Below are 23,769 nucleotides of genomic sequence, written 5' to 3' on the forward strand. Positions count from 1 at the left end.
TTCTTTTCGTTGATACAGGTATTTTGGATTATTGATATGCATAATTAAATAGATTACAGATTTGATTACTTTTCTTATTAAAGGTTAAATTTTGGTTGAGATATTTGATATGTGATTGAATTTATACCATAGATACTCAAACTCAAACTCAAACATTTATTTATTCAATTAGACTTCTTCTAGAAGCACTTTTGAAACGTCATTACATATTTTTAACAGTTACCACTGATTCGGAAAGCAGTATCTACATAAATTTCTGGATATTTTTGTTATTAATTCTGAAAAATCGTTTTTTGTATCCTATAGATATGTATTAAATATTGTAGAATATTGTATATTTATCTCTACATTTCAACAGTTTGAGTGATCTTAGTTCTGTAAAACAAAAGAAAACACTTGAAGCCATCCTGTAACGCATTATATTGCTAATATTCAATCAAAAATAGACACTACAGCTTTCTTGTTAAGGTTTCTTTTCTTACGTTCAGTGGCGAGCAATAAAAAACCCTTATCACCGATATCTCCAATACATTTAACTACTGAAAGTTAACGAGAGTCCTAAGCAATGTTTTTATGAGTTGAATACTCCCGGGAATCGAGGAAATGACGTAATAATGGTCGTGATAAGGCGATTCCGTTAAACCTATGTTAAGTGGAGATATTTATGGGTGTAGATAGGAGGGAATACACGGTTTATCAATGATATTGTTAATTGCGGTGCTGCTGCGGGAATAAATGTTGCAAGGTATATTTTAGTAGCTTTAGCATAGTAAATATAATACTTACTATGCTTTAGTAAAGGTTACTTAAAAGCATTAGTTAAATAGTCACAATATGGGGTTACATAAACAGTACGATAAACAGCGTATTGTATTAAAGAATCACAAAATATACAGGTGCATAAATCGGTTCAGTAGCTCCTGAGATTAGAGAGCTTTCAAACTTATAAACTACATTATTAGTTTAAATGTAGAGCACGTAATTGTGCATTCATTCATATTGGACCTTACATCCGATTGGGCGATAAGTGATAAAGTATAAAGTGTATATCTTCTCTTATATATAAAAATGAATCGCAAAATGTGTTGGTAAGCGCATAACTCGAGAACGGCTGAACCGATTTCGATAATTCTTTTTTTATTATATTCCTTGAAGTACGAGGATGGTTTTTATGTAGAGAAAACGTAAATATGTACCACGGGCGAAGCCGGGGCGGACCGCTAGTTTTTGATAGAATGAACTTTAGTTAATAATTCATCATCAGCCTATTGCACGCCTCATAAGCGAAGCGTTGAGGTGGGTACTACTGTCACTTCGCGCAAAACATTTTTGTACCTACTGCAGGGCACAGGGTTTCTATGAGCCATCTCCATGCTAGCCAAGTGTGGTTTGTTAGATATCATAATATGTCTGTCGAATTTTATTTTAGTAGTAACTAGCTTTCCTCGCGCGGCTTCGCCCGCTTTGTCCAAAACCTAATAAATTTTACACTAAAACCTTCCCCTTGATCTCTATCTATTCATCGCTATCTAAAAAAATCCACATCAAAATTTGTTGCGTAATTTTAAAGATATAAGCATACATAGGGTTAGGGACATAGGGACAGAGAAAGCGACTTTGTTATTATAGGTACTATGTAGTGATTTAATAGTTGTACCTGGCTTCCTGACGATGTTTTCTTTCATTGATTGAAGCAGTGGTGACATAGATTTAAGATTATATTAATAAAAAACATCGTATTTTTGTAAGCTTAAAAAAATAACATAATAAAATAAAAATACCTCTAAAACAATATTCAAACAAATCAAATGAATACCTTAGTATTTTATATGGTCCATAAAGTACAATTGAAACCCTATTCTCAGACAATAGCCATAAATCCACGCAACGACAAAATGGAAGTTGAGAAATATTTAGTTTTTGTACATAGAGTTAGATTTACTAGAGGGAATGTTATTTTGAGTATTATTGTTAAATTAAAATATTAAAAAAATATGTTTAAAACGTAGGTACGTTGTTTTCAGTAGGTACGTTCTATCCTGCCTCAAATTACTTTAATATTGTATTTTCAAAACACTTGATCAGAAATTACAAAAAGGTTACAATGTTTCTAATCAAATACACATACCTACATCTGCTTACTTCTTAATTAAGTGTATTTTTTTTTCTACCTTTAGTTAATTTTTCCCGGAAACATGACCACAAACATGAAGAGAAAAAACAGAATGCCAATTCTACATTTCGAAATCTTTATATTATATGTAGGTAATAAATAAATTGGTTCATCCTGCTCTTTATATCTTTGTTAAGCAAGGGAGTATTGCGTGTAAAAGAAGCTGAATAAAACAACTTCGCACCAGATAGCAATCAAACTTTATTGAAATTGGTTCGCTCAAAGAATATGACAGGGTATATACCAATAATATGAGTTTACCTTGGATCATAGTGATAGGAAAATATTCCTGAATTTTGTCTTCTATTTTGCGGATGAGTGAAAAATATTTTGTTTCAGAGAACATCTATATTTTCATTTATATAATATTTGTATAATATGTTATCTATAACATTTTTGATTGTGTGAGTGAGTTAGGATATTTCCGCACAAAATGTGAGAGGAAGGGCTTAAAGTACTCGGGAGAGCTACAGATAGTCTAAAGCCATAAGTGTCACCTATATATTATTATATGTATTTGTAGCGACGACAAGCCAATTTACGAGTTACCGAAATATTTCAAGTGTAGTACCTACTAAGAAAGTTCCCACCATAGGTTCACACGGTAACTCGTATATAAACAGTTCGTGCGCTATGCATGAACAGTGAAGGGCTTGTCGGGACGCGGGTTGGTCGCAATATTAATTACATACCGAATAAATATATGTAGTTAACGAAATATAACCTTTGCGTAGTTATTCATCTTTTATTACACCCGCACATGACAAGCCCCAACATTGGTGACCCCCGACGTTTAGTGAACATATTATAGTGAATTGCATAGATATCGTTTGTTTAAAATTTAATTCAAAATGAATCCGGCAGTTCCAGTTAGAGCAGTTTCGTCGGTACCGTTAAACCTCGAGCAGTTAGCACAACTAAAGCAGCGGATAAACCAGCTGGAATGTGCAGGCTCGAGAGGCAAATCGTTTAGCGGTCGAAAGTACGGAAATCGCACGCATCGCTCCGCATCCCGAAGTCGCGATCGTGCAGGAATATCAAAACAGAAAAACCCCAATTGGCTATGTTTTTTCATTACTGCTTTAAGCATATCGCCAGATTGTACTATCGTCAACCTTGTGCGTGGCAGAAGCAGCAGGAGAGCCGACTTTTAATAATTTTACCAGTGTCGAAAAATAACCAATCCGCGAGTGAGTGTACTGTGTAGTGATTATAAAGTGTAGTTTAGTGTAATTAAGACATTTGGTACTAAGTTAATGACTTTAGATCTTAGTTTACGGCGACCGTATAAATGGTCATTATTTTTTATCGCCGAGGTATTTCAAACTATGTTTTTGTTTATAAGGTGCAGATTTTTTTAGCACCCTAGGGCCGATGCATCGCTCGCACTTATGACGGACGCATCGGATACTCATGTAGGTTATTTTTCTAAGAATCTATCTAAGATTGAACGCAAGTATAGTACGTATATAGGGAGTTATTAGCAATTTACTTGGCTATTCGTCATTTTCGGAATATGGTCGAAGGACGACAGTTAGCGGTGTATACGGATCACAAACCGTTAATTTATGCATTTTCTAAAGTAAATAGCGAGAAAGAGTTACCCAGACGTACACGACACTTGATATTCATTAGTGAGTTCACAACGGATTTGAAACACGTTAGTGGGCAAGATAATGTCGTTGCAGATTTGTTATCACGAGTCGCAACAATAAGTTGACCCACTGTAATAGATTACGCAGAACTTGCTTAGAATCAACAACAAGATTCTTATACATATGTTACAATTATCTAATTCGAAAGACGCTAATAATAGGTCAAAGAAAATAATGTTACTTGAAAGCGGTACATTTATTTATTGTAATTTAGATAATGTTAAAATTAGACCCTATTTGACTGATAAATTTCGACGTATTGCCTTTGATAGTGTACATAATTTATGTCATCCCGGAATAAGGACTACACGCAAATTGATTCAAAATCGTTTTTATTGGCCAAATATGATTCGTCACGTTGGCCAATGGGTTAAAAGTTAAAACATGCATTGAGTGTCAACGATCGAAGGTTAATCGACATACAGTGTAAGGTTTAGGATCGTTTCTGCAGTGCGATAGGTTTGAACATATTCATGTTGATTTAATTGGACCTTTACCCACTTCACCCGAAGGTTTTAGGACGTATTGCCTAACCATAGTGACAGGGGGACGCGATGGCCAGAATGTTTTCCTACGAGATATATAACTGCCGAAACGATTTCGCGTGTAATATATGAAGGATGGATCTCTCGTTTTGGTTGTCCGAAAAAGCTAACAAGCGATCAAGGACGCCAATTCGAAAGCCAATTATTTGCTACACTAATGAAGTTATTAGGTATTAATAAATTACGTACAGAACAACTTTACGATTACCAGGTGATTATTACGATAAAAAATCGAGTTTAGAAATAAATAGCAGTCTTGAGTATGCAAGTAAATTACGAGACTCTATTAGGAAATATCAGTCAGTAGCTATTAGGCAAAATGGAAGACGGAACATATTTATTCACCCCGATTTAGAAAAGTGCGATTATGTTTTTGTAAGAAACGACGCAGTACGTAAGCCTTTATAACCAACATACGACGGTCCTTATCGTGTGTTGAGTCGAGAGGAAAAGGTATTTTACATTCAAATGACTGGCCGGAAAGTTAGAATATCTGTAGACCGTCTAAAACCTGCATATTATTTGAATGATGATAGTGATACGATATCTGGGGCAGATACTAAGGTTCCGTTACAAATTCCAAGCGAATTGCCTAATACACATACCACGCGTAGTGGAAGAGCTATACGATTACCGGTACGATTTAGGTAATAGTATTGTATTTGTAATTGTTTCAACTATTTTATATTTATTAGAATTACGATGATTATAAGTATTCATAAGACTTCATAGAAATGTATAATAAATACTTAGTAATCAACACATCGTATTTAATAAATAATAGAACTTAAGTAATTTTGAAACGAGTTCATTGTTTAACGTTTTAAGTATGGTATTTCAAATTTATGTTTGTGTTGAGATTTGATTGTAATGTTTACTACTTAGAAATTTAAGTACTTTTGATTTATGGCTTTTGAGTGTATAGTAATAGCCTTTGTAATATTAAACGATACAAGTGTAAAGAACGTATTGAGATTTGAAATGTTGATGTTACTAAGTGTTAATTGACGTGCAACAAAATATCGCACGCCACTTAGAAGAATCAACGCAAGTTTTTGTAATAACATAAATAGTTTAACGAAATTAGGTGTTAACTGTTAACCACTTGTATACGTTATGATTGATTTATATTGTGAACATTTTTTTATACTTTTTATTGTAAACATTTTGTACCTAACCTTATAGCGACATTTTATATACGGGGCATTTCACGCCAAGCGGACACAGATTTCAGGATCAGGTTTCAGATTTCGGTTATATTTTGGTATGTTGCACCTGTATATATCCTCGGTATGTATACCCTTTTTATTTTAAGGGGGGAATGATGTAGCGACGACAAGCCAATTTACGAGTTACCGAAATATTTCAAGTGTAGTACCTACTAAGAAAGTTCCCACCATAGGTTCACACGGTAACTCGTATATAAACAGTTCGTGCGCTATGCATGAACGGTTAAGGGCTTGTCGGGACGCGGGTTGGTCGCATTAGGTCGAATATTAATTACATACCGAATAAATATATGTAGTTAACGAAATATAACCTTTGCGTAGTTATTTCATCTTTTATTACACCCGCACATAGAAGCCCCAACATATTTGTTAAACAGATAATCAAAATTCATTCAGAATACGGTCGCCTTTAATTACAAATTCTTATTTATTTATGTTACCTACATCTTTTACATTAGGTAGTTACTAAATTTCTTCACATATAATATTTTGACATAGTTTATATTATGTGTACATATACTTTATAATCTCAATTAAACTAAAGAACAATTAAATTGCCGCAATCTTATAAACATAGTTCTCGAGGAAAGTATTAACAATCAAAATTCTTATTTCATTGAAATACAGTATTATGTTACAGATAAAATAAAAGTACATAAAATTCTAATTTTACCCTCCTTATTGGAAATCGGTTAAACTAGAGATACGTGTGATGCATCTTTTTTATAAATAATCTTTGAACTGATCCCATATTTATATCCCAAAGGTTTCTCAGCACTGCTGAGAAAAGATTGATTCCTATTGACATAGATTCTTTGTTCCATTTGTGTCTAATCCTAGGTTAAAAGTAGAGTATCTATTATTTTGCAAAAATCAAACTAATATCTTGCTAAAAATAAACATCTTTTTGCATAGTATTAGTGGGTGTAAACTTTTAATTATACTTTTCTGCTAACTCATGACGCAACCATCAGTCAAAAAATGGCGCGAAAGGCTTTTGTACTTTATAATTTGTATCAGATAGTCTGATTGATGCATTTTGTTAATGTTCCCTTTTATAATGTGCAAAATACATAGTAAAAATGTTGTTTTTATACTATGTATTTATATTATTAACTACAAACTATATAGAACGTATTAAAAAGGTCTTTGGCTCGCTATTTATAGATCATAATAGTAATAAACTGTAAACTATAATATGTATAGACAATACGTCGAATGTGAACTTTACTCGACATATTCTAGTAGGCGCTTCTAATAATCTATATATAGATACCTACATAAAAAAGAAACCCGTTTTCCTTGGTCAAGGCATGGGACGGGCGGACCGATTTCGACAAATCCTTTTTAAGCTATTGCATAGCTTCTATCGCGGGCCTTGAGCGCGGGGACCGAATCGTGCAATTCCGTAACGAAAAAACCTCACGCTCACCACTCCGACGACAGCAGATAAGTAATCAAACAATTACTTCAATGTCATACATATAAATACGATTAAAAGACCACATGTTACATACAATCACACGAAAATAAAGCTTCATACTGAACACAATGACAGAATCATTATCCACAGGCATCCACGCTAAATTAGTAATTAAAGTTAGGTCTTCAAACTTAGTTGAAAGGAACGAGGCTAATTGCCTTGTTGGGAGCATGGATTGTCGGCTTATTATCGCTAATTGCTCTTAATTCAGATGTGTAAGGGTAAGGATTGTGGTTGATTGTTATTTATGTTATACTAGAGGTCCGCCCCGGCTTCGCCCGTGGTACATATTTCGCAATAAAAGGTAGCCTATGTCCTTTCTCGGGTATCAAAATATCTCCATACCAAATTTCATGCAAATTGGTTCAGTAGTTTAGGCGTGATTGAGTAACAGATTACAGACAGACAGAGTTACTTTCGCATTTATAATATTAGTATGGATGTGATACCCTACTAATGATATACCAGAAAGTTTGATAGGGTTTCATGCCTTACTGAGTTTTGGTGAAATGTGAAACAGATATAGATTCAACATGAGATTCAACTTTAGAATTGGGTGAATATGTGTCATTCAATTTGTCAATGGACTCATAAGTACTATCAAAGATAAAAGATTTCATTATATTTTCTTTGTTTTCCTATTTAGCTTAAAAACTGCACGACTCATATAAAAATGTATGTTACATAAGCATTTTTATATCAAATAATAGAAACAAGCGTTTGTTTCAGATTTTTATTAACATCACAATTGAAGTTAATTATTATTTTACAATATTATTGCAACGATACATCTTATACAATATCTTAAAGCCAATTTAATTTACAAAGAAAGAACCTACAATTCATAGTATAGGAAATCGCAACAAAATTAAAAAAAATCTGTATCGAAATTTACGAGTCCAGTCTACTAGGTAGGTATTACGAGTATTTGAGTCTGGATCTATACAGACTTTTTCATTTTTTTTTCCTCATTATCTTGATACAATTTACAATTACGATATATAATATTTTTTTATTTATACAAGATTATGATCTCACATACGATTGATATCATATACTACATCACGATTACGATACATCTTGAATATTATTTGTATTACATATTCTAGCAAAATTGACATTATAATTTTACAATGGACCGATTAATCTTCTTTATATATAAAAATGAATCGCAAAATGTGTTGGTAAGCGCATAACTCGAGAACGGCTGAACCGATTTCGATAATTCTTTTTTTATTATATTCCTTGAAGTACGAGGATGGTTTTTATGTAGAGAAAACGTAAATATGTACCACGGGCGAAGCCGGGGCGGACCGCTAGTACAAAATAACAATAACACAACATAATAACGTGCCTCAAGGAACATCAACTTCACAAAAATTCAGCCTTGCAAAAAATATCTTAATGCATTTATACCTAGTAAAATATAAAAAGTTATGTTTCGATAAGAAGAATTTGATACATTAAATTTTTTACAAGTTTTGCCGAATGTTCATGAAAAAATATCTTAAATTGATTGATAAAAAATATCTTCGATTGTAGCGCCTAGTCTAGATTTTCTTTTTTTTTATTCTTTAATTAGATTTTCATATTTATTGCTTGTTCTGGACACGATAATACAAATCAAACACTTCTACACCCGACTATCGGTATATTCTTAGGCGTTGCGTAATACTGCGGACTCTCATTGAGCGTGGTTGCACCAATCAAATCGCCAGAAGCAACGAGCAACAAGCGGCGCTTCTTGTGATGTTGCAGCAACGAGGTGACTGTTGCGAAGCTCCTTTCGCCGCGACGAGCAAAACCTAGTGCTAGTCGACCATCTGGACGACGACGTACTCCAACGTTGTGTACTGCGTTGGTGCAAGCTACGCTGAGCGTGTAGGCATGGTTTGGCTGCAAAAATTAATTTATTTTTGTCAGATTAATCGCATTTACCTTGTGCAAACTATATTAAACAAATTTAATACAATAACATAGAAAGTAATAAGTAGTAATCAATGCAAATTAGCAATGAAAAGTGTGATAACTGTTCAATATTAAAAACAAATGACTAGCGAACAATAAAATAGTAATATATTTGGTGGTTGTGTTAACGTTTAGAAGATTATTAATTTAATATTAATTTATTTGATACCTGTACTTGCGAATAAAAATAAGTTCTGAAATTACTAACGGGTCGTTTGAAACACACTAAACTAAAATATTATTGCGTGTGTTACTATTTTTATTTTATTCCTAAATACGTTATTTGATAGCATATCTTTTTAGTTCCCCTTTACAGACTTGTTAAAAAGTTTATTCATGTGGAAAAAATAGCAGCTTAGTTATATATTAGTTTCTAATAAAAAGCTTACGTGATATAAATATAACCTATTTCGTAATTATTTCGGTATCTGATCGTGAAAGGAAATGTATTTGGAAACGAAAATAAGAATCATATCAAGATTTCTCACGAAATAGCGTAGCCTATTAGCTATTTTGGTTCAGAAATATATTAACACATAACAACACATTAATACTTGTATTATATACTTGTAATATGAAGTAATAAGACGAATAGAATAAGAAGAATATTATTTCAGTTAGGTACTTTATATTATAATATATGTAGGTACCTATAACAGTTAACAAATGCGAGTGTAATTTTGTATATGTAGGTACCTATCTGTGAAACCAAATAGATTCAGACAGGAATAAAAATGGACAAATGACATTTTTACGCGACTTTAAAGTTTAAAAGATACAACTTATAAAAGTATAGTATAAAAACACAAACAGAAGACAATCTCTTAACATTTATCAAGACGGCCAAATCTATGAGCACTCCAATACATTAGCTACATTAGAAACCACACACATTACCCCTATCACACTCACCTGACTAGACGGCCGTAAAATAAACGTCCCATCCGGTTGGCCCAGCAATAAATTCTCAGCCTCCTGTCTATCAATATTCATGTAAAACGGCTCGTTTTCCACAGGCACCGGAAGCGGCCGCGCGGCCATGTTGGGTTTTCGCTCCCATTTCGAGTCGTCACAAGATGGCTCCACTTCCGACTCGTCTGACTGCGCGATGTCACTTGTCTCTGGAATTAAATGTATGTTAATTAAGGCGTGAAAGTTAATTATTTGTTAAAATTTTCGTAAGTTTTGAAGTGAGTTACATTTTTATTGTTACTATAATTAAACCAATCTTTTACACGATTTTATTAGTTTCTCCTGTAGGTATGTTTTTATGTAGCTTTAGACATAATTTTGAGCCACTAAAAACGTGCATATATATTTTTAAGCTTGTAAACTAATCAAGAATCGGTGATAATACAATAATTCATGACTCTTAATAAAGCGTGATATTTGTTTTTTTACTATGTACTATACTAATATTATAAAGAGGAAAGGTTTGTAATTTATGTATGTATGTATGGTTTTCACGCATAAACTACTGTACCGATTTTGATGAAATTTGGCACAGACAATATTTAGACCCTGAGAAAGAACATAGGCTACCTACCTTTTATTGCGAAATATGTACCACGGGCGAAGTCGGGGCGGACCGCTATTTTTTAAATAAATAGAAACTCAAACTCAAATATACTTTCAACTTGTTATATGCTGAATTAATGAAATCTTAACGCTTTTATCAATTCAATAATACATTGATATCTAAACCTCTAAGTCATTACAGTTTCCCGGTTCAATGATCATTCAATTGAACTATAATTAAGGCCAATACATTCGAAATGACTTAATTATGTATTGGCTAATATTATGTACCTATAATATATGTCGCAGTCAAAATGTATCTGCATTCGATGTTATCAGTTTACAAACTGATGATTTATATAGCCTATGCCTTCCTCGATAAATGGGCTATCTGACACCGAAAGAATTTTTAAATTGAACCAGTAGCTGTGCCAGTACTTCCGTAGATTAGCACATTCAAACAAACAAACAAACTCTTCGAATCTTTATAATATTAGTATGGATTCTTACCTGCAATAACATCAGTAGTACAGTGTAGAGCTTTATAAAATACATCCAAAACTGCATTACCACCTCGTGCGGCAAGATTGTACACTAGTGGTACACTTAATTTTAGCCACCAACACATTTTTGTTTTGAACACTACATTTTTTTTGTTATTTTTCACTGAGAGAGTTTTTATACACATAAATAATGTCTTATTATGTGGTCCATATTATCCTTGTTATATAGTATAAACAGTAAATTTAAATATGTAACATAATTCACTATTAATCCTACTAGTATTTGTAAACTTGAAAGTTAGTACATCCTTCCTGGATATATGTTGTTACTCTTGAACTCAGAAGTCATAGTATTGGTATGAAATTCGACCCAGCTATACATTATAATATGTACAACACTTTATTGAACACACAAAGAGAAAGAAACATTGACCATGTTATAAATGCTTATAATATGTTTCGCTTATAAGCGATCTCTACCACGCAACTTTTCGATAGGATTATTTTACAAATTTGCCTTTTTTTCGACTATTAGGCTAGTGCAGTATCAAGCTGATTATTGAATATATTAAACTTTCTTCATCATAGTGAGAGAAACCGCGGGAATAAGCTAGTTATTCTTTATAGGTGTGAACTATCAGGGCCCATCAATTAGCAAGAGTCAGGACTGACTCACAATGACGCATCATATAATTAATATTAATTTAGTTACATTCGACACGCTCCAGTCGTTAAAAGAATGCCTTGTTGTACGTGATATTTCAGAGTTTTTAAAAAAGTCATATTTCTGATGGAATTTATAGCTTTTGCACAAGTCCACCACACAAGGAATTCTAGTGTGGAGATATTGAATCTTATTATAACATGTTTTGGTAACAATAAAGATTTTGGTATTTTTATTGGAATTTAATCGACTTATATATGTACTCTCAAACCGAATTTGTTTTAGCTTTACAACGTAGATGCTAATTATTTACTGATAAGTGTAGACGCGGGGCGAACATAGTATTTTATAAAACATAGCTCTATATTACAGCAAAAAAACAATTTCACAAGTTTATATACTTTTCACTATAATACTATTTTTATTACAGAACAAGTTCACTTTCACATAAAATGCACTGTATTTGTACTGTTTCAAGAATATTTGTATATAGTTAAAAAAATGTTTATTATTCACAAAACTAGTGTAAGAAAAACATTGTTTTCCTCACGTGTATAATATAAAGACTGAAAGTTATCATGTTACAGCTTCCCACTATTATTTTTTAATACAATAAAAATAAAACATTGATATTATAAACAGGGATGTCCTCATTTTATCGACATTTTATATGAAGTAAATTATCCATATGGAATTACATAAGTTTGAAATTATTGAACAAAATTATATTCTTATAGATGTATTAATTATTTAAGAAATTCTAAATATTAGACCGACATTTTATTTCATTATTTCATTTAAGCATATACGAATCACTTTTCATTTAAAATTTACAAATGTAAATCTACTTTTGAACAATCGTTGTGTATTAATTGATTTTGTAAATTGTTATTTTTCTGTACATTGTGCAATAAAATATTTTCATGTTGTTTCAGTGTTTCATTTCATATTACCTATTATTAAATGTCATAAAATAAAAAATTATAAATCTATCGATATCCGTATTCTGGCATCCCTATACACATGTTGCCCATGTGACACACGTTGGGCAAAAAAACAAAGAATCCTGAGAAAGTTATAACTGCATGTAACCAATCTATCACTTTTTTATTATTGGTTTGAAATGGTTCCTCTATTTTATTTGTTCAACATTTCCTTCCGAATGAGTTTTTTTTATTTATAATATAGAAATTAATTATTTATTATTACGTATTTTTAGTTAAATTTCTGTAGGTAAATGATCTGTGATTGCAGTACCTACTATTGAAGTGATCATAAGTACATACATATATAAATTATTATTCAATCGTTATCTTACTTACTTCAGTGTACCTACATTTTAATAATTAACATGTAAAAAATATAAAATTCAATATAAAATGAGTGCTTTTACATATCTACATCTACATTTTAACTAGAGATTTCCTTATTTATTTATAAAATATATATATATATATATATATAGGGTCAACCGGGGCAAATGCAACTATGGGGCTATGGCAACTAGTTATCATAACTAATTTATTAGAGTTGTTGTAATATATCGCCACCTATGATTCAATAACTCAACGACTAATAAATCTTACAAGTAATAGATGGTGCCACTACGATGAAAACTATTTGATTGATAGGCCATTGTGTCAAACCGCTATTTTGAAGTTGGTGTCCGTAAAAACAGGTGTCGAGTTTTACAGACAAAAAAATTGTTTAGGAGTGATTTTTTGCAGGTGTTTTTGATTGGACACGATTATCACAAGCCGTTAAGCATATTTCATTTATATTTTTAATGCGTTAGTTGACTCTATTTTGTGTTATTGATGCAGTTACAATTGCCTCATGAAAATTTCACTGTGGGGTTATTGCAACTGTGAGGTTAGTTACAATAGCCCCTTATATTTTTGTATGAAACTAAAAACACTAGTGATGTGACAGTGTCGATATTTTTATTATGTATCCTTCTTGGTAGTCAAAATATACTTTCTTTATGATTAATTAAAGAAGAACCATCGATTATTTCTTCGATATTATACCCAGAGACGGGTTCATAAGTAAAATTAAAATTAGATAAAGCGTGGTTAAAGACTATAAGTAACTAAAAACGATAGGTAGGATAGTTCTGTGATTGTTCAAGTAATTTTTAGTTAACGGTTGATTAACTAATAAACGTATTTTGTTTGGTTTACGTTTTTAACAATATTTAACACAAAGAATAAAGAATATTATTTGTTCTGACCAAAAACTAAAATTGACTTAGTAGGTAGTACACTGTAATTTTTTTTTTGTTGCGATTTAAAGTGGTAAATCAAAGTAGGTACATGAGATTTTCCTCTAAATAATGCGGCGCCATCTACGATCGCAACGTTATTGTATATATATATAGAATAATAAAAATATATCGATGAATAAGTTTTTTGCATTCCCCACACTAATTCTCTAACAAATAGTTGCATTTGCCCCACATTTAGAAAAATAAGATTTTTCCTGAAAACTCGTCCTTGCTACACGGTAATCCAGTTCAAAATCCTATGAATAACATGAAATCTCATAAATATATTCTATATTCGTTGTTTTATATGAAATAGAAGAAGAGCTATGGCAGTTAGTTGCATTTACCCCCGACTAGGGGTTAATGTAACTTTTTCTACCAATTTTAGGAAATATTCTCACTACCAGTTATTTATAAGACTACTGTATTGCTTGATTGGTTTAAAATAATCTTGAATAAATACAAAAAACAATAAATGGGTCAAATAAATGACCAAATATAAAAGGAGATAACTGCAACCGATCAAACTTGAGACTTGTTATTTTTTAGTTGCATTTGCCCCGGTTGACCCTATCTTATATATAAAATTCTCGTGTCACAATGTTAGTCTGCATACTCCTCCGAAACGGGTGGACCGATTCTCATGAAATTTTCTGTGCATATCGGGTAAGTCTGAGAATCGGCCAACATCTATTTTTCATATGTACCACGGGCGAAGCCGGGGCGGACCGCTAGTATAATATAATAATTATAATTCCTTTTACATTAGAATAGAATAAAGTCGTTAATAATTCAATATTAATTACTGAAAAGTAATTCCGAAGTTTAAAACAATGTAAAGTAATTACCGCGTGTATGTCAATCCCAATTTGCCTTGAAACTTATTGGGTTTGCTAATTTCGTTGAGCATTGAATGTATCTCACACCGAAGTTTACTGAGATTTAAATTTCAGGCCGCTAGATTTTTTTAATAAAACGTGCTGCTATTGCAAGCTGTCTATTGCCTGTATAATATATTACAAACAAAATGCGAAATTCTAAAACCGTGCTTAAAATATGTGACGGTATGTGAACTCTGAAGAAAATAGAGAAAATATTGAATAAAATAAAGTATTTTTTCCACCAGATGTTTTAAAACTAGAATCTAACAGTCTGCCAATAATTTCTAATAGTCTAGTCTACTGGAGGATATCAATTATTTTACTCAACGGTGTATAGGGCGGTAAATCCGCGGCCAAAATCTCGCTGAATCGGATTACCCGATATTATCGATGTTCGTTCTTTATCTGTTGCATGATAATTAGCTTATTGGTTATAGCTTCAATTTCGACTGTAATTGAAACACGTTGGCAATTCGCTTCCGAAAGTTGAATGTTTTATTGTGTTCTGGATATGATAGTTTGTATTTAGGTCAGTAGCTTCTGTTTTAGATTTGAGGGCTTAATGATTCTTAATTATATTCTGTTGATATTTATTTTAGCTTATAGTAGTATTTTATGTAATGAAATCATACACAAGATATTTTTTATGAAATTATTCGTAACAGGAATCTTTGAATTCTTTATATGAACCTATTATTTTAGGCTATTCGTATTCAATATACCATAAACTCAAACAAACTCAAACTCAAACATTTATTTATTCAATTAGACTTCTTCGAGAAGCACTTTTGAAACGTCAAGATACATATTTTTAAAATTTACCACCGATTCGGAAAGCAGTATCTATGGAGGGGAATCGGCAAGAAACTATAGTTATTATAGTTGCTCTTTTAAATCATTTCAGTATTACAATTTTAATTTTACAAAATATGTAAGTAACTGTACGTATATATTATCATAATATGACAAAGATATTTTAGTACACTATAGTTTTGAAATACATTTAACTTACCTACGATTCCTACGAAACCGTTTTCAAAGCATGTTACCTCTTGCTCTATATCTACATGAAAAACCATTCGTCATCGCCATTTCCATACAAATATAAAAATTATACACACCTCGTCTACCAAATCTTGTCTCCAAATAGTTCATAATAAAGCCCAATAGAGATTCTTCTCTCTGCTTCAAGCAAACATCACAATAATCTTTTTCTACACTCACTGGTACTAAATAATCTTCAACTGCAACTGTCGACTGGAAGCAAAAATTACATTAAAATTTAACTTCATCCATATTATTTTATTTATTTATCCACTACTAGTAGTCCGCCCCGGCTTCGCCCGTGGTACATATTTCGCAATAAAAGGTAGCCTATGTCCGTTCTCGGGTATCAAAATATCTCCATACCAATTTTCATGCAAATTGGTTCAGTGGTTTAGGCGTGACTGAGTAACAGACAGACAGAGTTACTTTCGCATTTACAATATTAGTATGGATTATAGAAAATCAAAGAAGGTAGGTACGTAATTAACGATTCATCCTATACCCTATTCGTATTAAATACTCTTTATCACGCTTTTATTAACTTCACCTGTATATTTGTATGTAACCGAATACTTTAGATCGGATTTTAACCCACTTTAAACGGATAGATTTAATTCAAACTTTGTACACTTTTCAAGGATCGGTGACAATACAATTTCATGAGTTTAGTTAGCCTTATATATTTATTTAAGTAATATTCTTTTTATATTTATTAAAGCAATATCTTTAACATTTTCATAAAAAATCACATCTACATGTATAATGCATCTGTAGACTTCATCTTCAGAAAGTTTTTAAGTAAAACGGCTGAATAATAACGCCATTTATCATAAAACTCAAGAGTTAATATTGAGGTGAATAAATGTTTACGAAAAATAGTCTAAAGTACCTATGTAATGTTTAAAATATTGCCGTATTCTAATAAGTCCAAATATTATATCTTGAACCTCCAAAAAACACAATCTAAAAATTATTTATACTATTTATACTACAGGAAAATATTGTTAAAGGTATCGTCTGTATAAAGCGCGTCACACACGGTGAAGATACTATAATATTTTATCTTAAGATACGGTAATATTTTATATTATAGTATCTTAAGGTATCCGGTATCAGCGTTCTGACCATCATTTTTCTTTTTGTCATTGCGTAATAAGACCCCTGTAGAACCGCCATCCTGTTACAAATGACCCACAAAATTTCGGATCAGTTGTAACAGGACCGCTAGTTTCATATAAAACAAAAACTTCCAATTCAAAAACATTCCGTATAAAAATGTATGATGCCTCACTACATCAAAAGATGACACCAGATAATACGTTATCTACATGAGCAATGCAAAAGACGAAATTAATTAAACGTGTAATTAGGGAGATCAAAGCGAGTCACAGGCCTCAGCCAGGTTAAGGGGAATTAATAAGTTTAATTGGCAACACTGAGAGGTTACATCTTGTTATTAATTTTGGATAAACGTGCTTCTTTTGATTTCCAAGAAGTGTTGATAACCTCGTGGATCGTTTACCCGAACTTTGGGGAATTTCTAAATCTGGCTAAACTTACAACGTTTTGGTAAGTAATAATTTGAAATAGCGGTGGCTCTTGCTAATTTGAGCATTATAATTTCGTTAGCTTTTAATAGACGTCTTTGTTTTAAATCAGAATTTAGTCTACTATTAGATTCGTCAATTTAAATTCTTTTGTTTGGCATAAAAGGCTTATCAACTACCTAACCGAAAAAGTCATGTCTTGATAAATGTATACCATAGGAAGACCATAGGGATATATTATGATATGTAAACATCATAATGTAAACAAGCTCATATGTCATGCATCGAAGAAGATTATTTGTGCAACCACTTTATATTATAGTCTGTGATTATAGTATATTCAAATGCCTGTATTACTTTTGATAAAACATTGCTAGTTGCATAGTACCTAAGTCACATACGAAAGTTTTTGCATTATAAGTAATATTCAGTAATTCTATTAAATAGAAATTCTTTATAAAGTTTCAGTTTATTTAATACTCAGGATTAGTATTAAAAAAAATGTTTTTTTTTTTAAATTCTATCTGTTAATAATTAATTACTTTGTAACACGTACCTTCAGATATTGTATATACTGTGACCTTTGTTGAATTATCCTTAAATAATTACTTTTTAAGGTTATCGTAAATCGTTTTCCTCTGCTATACGAATAATAAATAGATACGAATAGCCTAATCGTATACACTATACAAGTATTCTTTTTAAATATTGCGATCAAGGAAATAAACATACCTGATTTTTGGTAAAAGCTTCCTTTTGTACATGAACAGAATCATACATGTCGTTCATACTATCATTATTCTCATAAATGTTACAATCGTTTTCGATCTTTTTCTCCTTTTCAATATTTTCAACTTCGTCAGCCTTTTTGAAAAAGGGAAATTTGAACGATTGGAATAATTCTTGAATCTTCACCATACAAGGTTTTACAGTTTGAGATGATCTTGTTTTTTCTGGCTCCACCTCATTGTAACATAAATCTTCGTATAAATGATCGTCTGAAAATTTTTCGTTCATTTCTTCTGGAGTAGGCAACGACTTGTATTTGGATCTCGAATCTAGCTTTTTATTTTTCTGTCCGGGGTTATCCGTTTTAACCGAATAGTAACCTCGGTCGCAATTCTCGACCTTCGTGAACCGTGATTTAAGATCGAAAATCGGATAATCGTATGAACTGAGTCTGAAGAATTTCTTTGTCTTCTTCGTGCCGTCCATCGGTACATAGGAGGTCGTTTTATCCCTTTTGTTTCTGTACAAGAAACTCTTTGGTGCTACAATCCTTTTTAGAATATCCTCAACACTAGTGAAATTATTCGTTTCTTGTTGACTTATCTTTCTAACACTAACTGTTTGGTACTGGCTGTCGGTTCGTAAATTAGTCTCTTTAATTATTATATCGTCAGTTAAACATTTTAGATATTTATTAGGATCTTTTTTCATATTATCAATGAATGTTATAAAATCTTTGGCATTGGCTTTTGGACGCCATAGCTTCACCATCCCCTCCGTGATTTCCTGAAATGGATAAAATTACGACCATAACTGTCAAACTTCAGACGATATTTAAGCTTGCGACAAAATTTATAGTTGTGGAAGATATAAAATTAACCTTAATTACGTATATCTGATAAGCCTAATGGATTTACTTATAAATTATAGGAATACTAATTAGTAAATATAGTGGTTTCTGTCAGATTTATAGCTTTATTTAATTATTATAGGTATACAAAGTAAATGTAGAGCTGATAAAAATAGCATCTCTACCATCATCTATTAGGTATAAGAAATTCCAAATACCTAAAGTTTTAAGTTGAAATATTAAATAACAATTTTTTAAGTGAATTATCACACTTACAACACGCAGTAAGTATCTAATAAAAATAAACAAATAAATAATTGTTAACAAAATATGTATTACCTAAGTAGCTCTGTGTTTGATCATTTTGAGTAAATTGAGAAAATTACATAATATTTCTAAATAATTTGGAAAATCCAAAAGTGCACGCCTCATAATTTTTTTTTAATAAATATTTATTAATTATTATTTTTGTTTATTTAATAACAATTAAACCACATCGAATCAGACCCTGAAAAATGAAAGGGTTCTATTCCTGAGCATACTCAAGCGTAAGAGAAAAAAAAAGACTCGATTAGTAAAGTATTTCGGTCGCTATCGTGTTAACAAGAAAAAGGATCCGCACATACAGACACACGGACGTCCAAGACAGAACTTTTTTAAACTGTTTTTTAACTAGTTTAAATAACAAAAATGACATCAAAAATATCATGAACGTTAAAAATAGTGTTTTTTCTTAATATGTGTGTGTATGTATTATCTTACAAGTGCAATGTATGATACATAAAGACATTTTAAGTTTGAAAAATCAGATGTTTTGCGCGAAGTGACAGTAGTACCCACCTCAACGCTTCGCTTATGAGGCGTGCAATATTGAAAGTAGTTTTATGTATAAAATCGGAATCTATGTTTCCAAGCATTTTATATATTTTAAATAACCACACTTCTTCCTTGTATACCAATACTCACCATCAATTTTCTTCCATCCACATTTTTTTCCTTGACAAAATCAACGAATTCATTTTTATCCCAATTCTGCAATATTTTGACCACATCACTCACACTTAACTTTTCCACGCTCATTTAAACGACTTTTTAAACTAAATTATTAATTTATTTTAAATATAAAGAAGAAACTGCATTTGTTTTATTTTGTAATAATAGTATGAAGGATGCAAGCAAACGACCACTTTGTGACTAATACAAACATACTATAACGTACGTGTCTTGTTTAGTTAATTTGAATGTCTGGTGACTCGTACTATGGTTCTGTTTCTGTAGACCTTTAAATATTATGCCTTAAGTGTTATATTGTTGTATGAAAATTGCACAAAAAATAAAGATCTTCATTAGTTTGGTATTGAAAAATGTATAGGAATAGATGAATTTAGATAGGTTGCCGTTTAAAAAGATTATGAGAAATCGTTAAAACTAATAAGATACTTAAGTATAGTTTTAACTTTTAATGTGCAATGATAAAAAATATTATGTACCTATTGTTGCTTTTAGAGAACCTATTCTTCTGTACATAATAATATGTATGTAGTTTAGTATTTATATTTCTTATATTATTTTATTATTCTTATAAAAACTATTAGAAATACAGTTCAAATATTTAACTGAATGCAAATTTTCGTCTTCAGATTCACGCTTATGAACCCTATATAAAAACAATTGTCAATGTTATAAAACCTCACTTTTTATGTGCGGCGTGAATCGCTTAGCATTATTAGGTGATAATACAAACTCTCCGCTTTATATGATCGTAAATTTAAAACCTTCCCTTAATTAATAGTCTAAGTGATAAGTTGAAAATGGCGAAAAATAGAGATAAGTCTCTTAAAAATACGTGCTCATTTGATTCGGAATGACGTCTAGAAAAATATATCGGAAATGTGTATTAGCACACAAAAAATTGCAAAAGTTATAAACAAATTAAGTTGCAAAAAAAAAGGTATTTCGTTTATTAGACTATTAAGGCGATATAAAGCTAAAAAACATCATATTAATAATTATAGATATAAAACGATTTTTGGTATTTTGTGTAAAGAAGGAAAAAACACTAAAGGTACATAATATTATTCTCAACGTTATCATCTATTCTCAAAAGTTGAAAATAAATCGATTTACAATTTGAGGTATTGAATTAGCAAATCTATTAGGTACGGTTGGTGACGTCAAAGGTGTTTATTATATTATGTTTATTAAATTACGAGTGTGATTTTCAACTAAATATTTGTATTTAGTTATTGAGAATTGTTGGACAAACATTATGAACACGTTATTACACAATAATAAATATGTATTGCATTTAAATTTAAATTGTAATATCAAAATAAAAAAAAACTGTTTTACCATAAAAAGGCACCGAATTTTCCGACGTGACCTATAATGTGAATAATTGCAGAATAATGTATAAAACATAAATATTATGTTTTCCTCATCATGTTGAACGTTTTTGTCGATATCGAAGCTCATTTAAAAATTAGCCTGTAGATGTTTGAACTATAGGTACCAACCACACTTTAATTATTAATTAAACTCAAAAAAAAACTATCAGTTATATTGCAACATCCAATAACATAATATTATTAATTTTCAGTGAAATTAATACCAATTCATATTCCAAATGAATTAATAGGAACCGAGTCGAATGCTTTTCAAAGACAAACAACCAAAAGACGCTCGATTAATTAACTTGATTGCTTTGTGCTCTTTCATAATTATTTTTAGACTGATAATAAATAATAAATATAGTATTTATAAGATCAAAGGAACGGTATGTTTAATTTAACATAGAATGGCGATTGGTTTTAAATAGATTAAAAAACATCGACGTAGGTATGTATCTATACTTAATATTATAAAGCTGAAGAGTGTGTTTGTTTGTTTGAACGCGCTAATCTCGGCAACTACTGGTCCGATTTGAAAAATTATTTCGGAGTTAGATAACCTATTTATCGAGGAAGGCTATAGGCTATTATATCATCATGCTAAGGCCAACAGGAGCGGAGCAATGCGGGTGAAACCGCGGGGAACAGCTAGTCTGTTATATGAATAGAATTATTGTCCGCCAATTCGTAGCTATTGCACGCCTCATAAGCGAAGCGTTGAGGTGGGTACTACTGTCACTTCGCGCAAAACATCTGATTTTTCAAACTTAAAATGTCTTTATGTATCATACATTGCACTTGTAAGATAATACATACACACACATATTAAGAAAAAACACTATTTTTAACGTTCATGATATTTTTGATGTCATTTTTGTTATTTAAACTAGTTAAAAAACAGTTTAAAAAAGTTCTGTCTTGGACGTCCGTGTGTCTGTATGTGCGGATCCTTTTTCTTGTTAACACGATAGCGACCGAAATACTTTACTAATCGAGTCTTTTTTTTTCTCTTACGTTTGAGTATGCTCAGGAATAGAACCCTTTCATTTTTCAGGGTCTGATTCGATGTGGTTTAATTGTTATTAAATAAACAAAAATAATAATTAATAAATAATTATTAAAAAAAAATTATGAGGCGTGCACTTTTTGATTTTCCAAATTATTTCATAATCCAAACATAATCGAGACGAGTTGAGTTCTGTTTAATATTCAGTATTTAACTCGCAACTTTCCCGCCAATTATATTTAAATGAACGATGGAAATTCATTTGCATGAATTTGGGTTGTTTTCAGTGGAGATGAGAATCTGTGATAAATCTGTATTGACTCAACGTAATTGGCTGCAATTTGGTAATTATGTTAGATCGGAATTTTGATTTTGTTTTGTATGTGATAGTGTTTATGATGATAATAGATATCTATTTTAATAATTTAAAAATCGGCTATAAGAATCAAGATGCGTCGATGAGGTGTTTAATTATAGAATAATATTGTTTATTTATTAACTGTGCCGCGCCTTCACCCGATAGGCGAACCCGCAAGCAAAATAAGTATGTCCAAGTACCATCAAAAAGCGTTCAGTGCTTTCTGCGTGAAAGAGTATCAAGCATAGATACATACCTATATTTTTCACTTGTAATAGAGATTCACCTCATCCACAGACATAATATATGTCTGTGACCTCATCGTATAATTAATTGTACGGAACAATACTTTTAATCTCAGTTCAATATGCGAGAGAAGAAACTTTCTGGCTAAAAAAGAATAATGTTAAAGTTAATGATTAAAGTTCTCCTTATTTACATTTTGCACGAGTATTATACATTAAGAAATGAAAAATTTATCTACTAAAAGGTCTTTAAATTCTGTTAAAAGATCGATTCAGCTTATATTTATTAATACAAATTGAAATGAAAATCAACTAAGTGTTCCATGAATTAATACAGGAAAATCGTATTTAGTACCCAATATCTTAGGTATATAATAACCGCAAATATCTCTTTTGAAGCTCGCTTGTAAGTGACTCAATTGAAAGTGATGTCATTCATTGAAACCAAGACGTTAATTTGTCGTAGTGTTGACTAATTCAAAGAATCGCGAGTTATTAAGTTACATGTATATACATATACATATATACATATATATACATATATGTATATTTTATTCCTCTATTGTACCAAAGGTTGTCTGGAAGAAATCGCTCTAAAGCGATAAGATAGAGCGATAAGACCACCAAGTTCTTAGTTTAAGCTATCTGTTAGTTGTTTGTATTTTATTTTCTCTCTTGTATAAGTGCAAAAAGTGTGAGACAATATTTTATA

The 23,769-nt window shown here is 31.3% G+C and overlaps 1 protein-coding gene across 1 annotated transcript; it reads right to left on the reverse strand.

The window, feature by feature from the left end:
- Window positions 1–8,407: 8,407 nt before the first annotated feature.
- Window positions 8,408–20,236, reverse strand: LOC149477880 (uncharacterized). Its single transcript, XM_089709710.1, has 5 exons — window positions 20,025–20,236; window positions 18,212–18,994; window positions 16,007–16,142; window positions 9,966–10,174; window positions 8,408–8,981 (listed from the first exon to the last, which is right to left on the reverse strand). Exons 1-5 carry the CDS (start codon window positions 20,136–20,138, stop codon window positions 8,709–8,711), a joined length of 1,515 nt encoding a protein of 504 aa, XP_089565836.1. The 5' UTR covers window positions 20,139–20,236; the 3' UTR covers window positions 8,408–8,708.
- Between the last annotated feature and the right edge of the window lie 3,533 nt (window positions 20,237–23,769).

This window comes from Colias philodice, chromosome 23, assembly GCF_061535455.1.
Source record: "Colias philodice isolate Cphi_HAF_F1 chromosome 23, ilColPhil1 Martin Lab GWU primary, whole genome shotgun sequence".
NCBI lineage: Eukaryota > Metazoa > Arthropoda > Insecta > Lepidoptera > Pieridae > Colias > Colias philodice.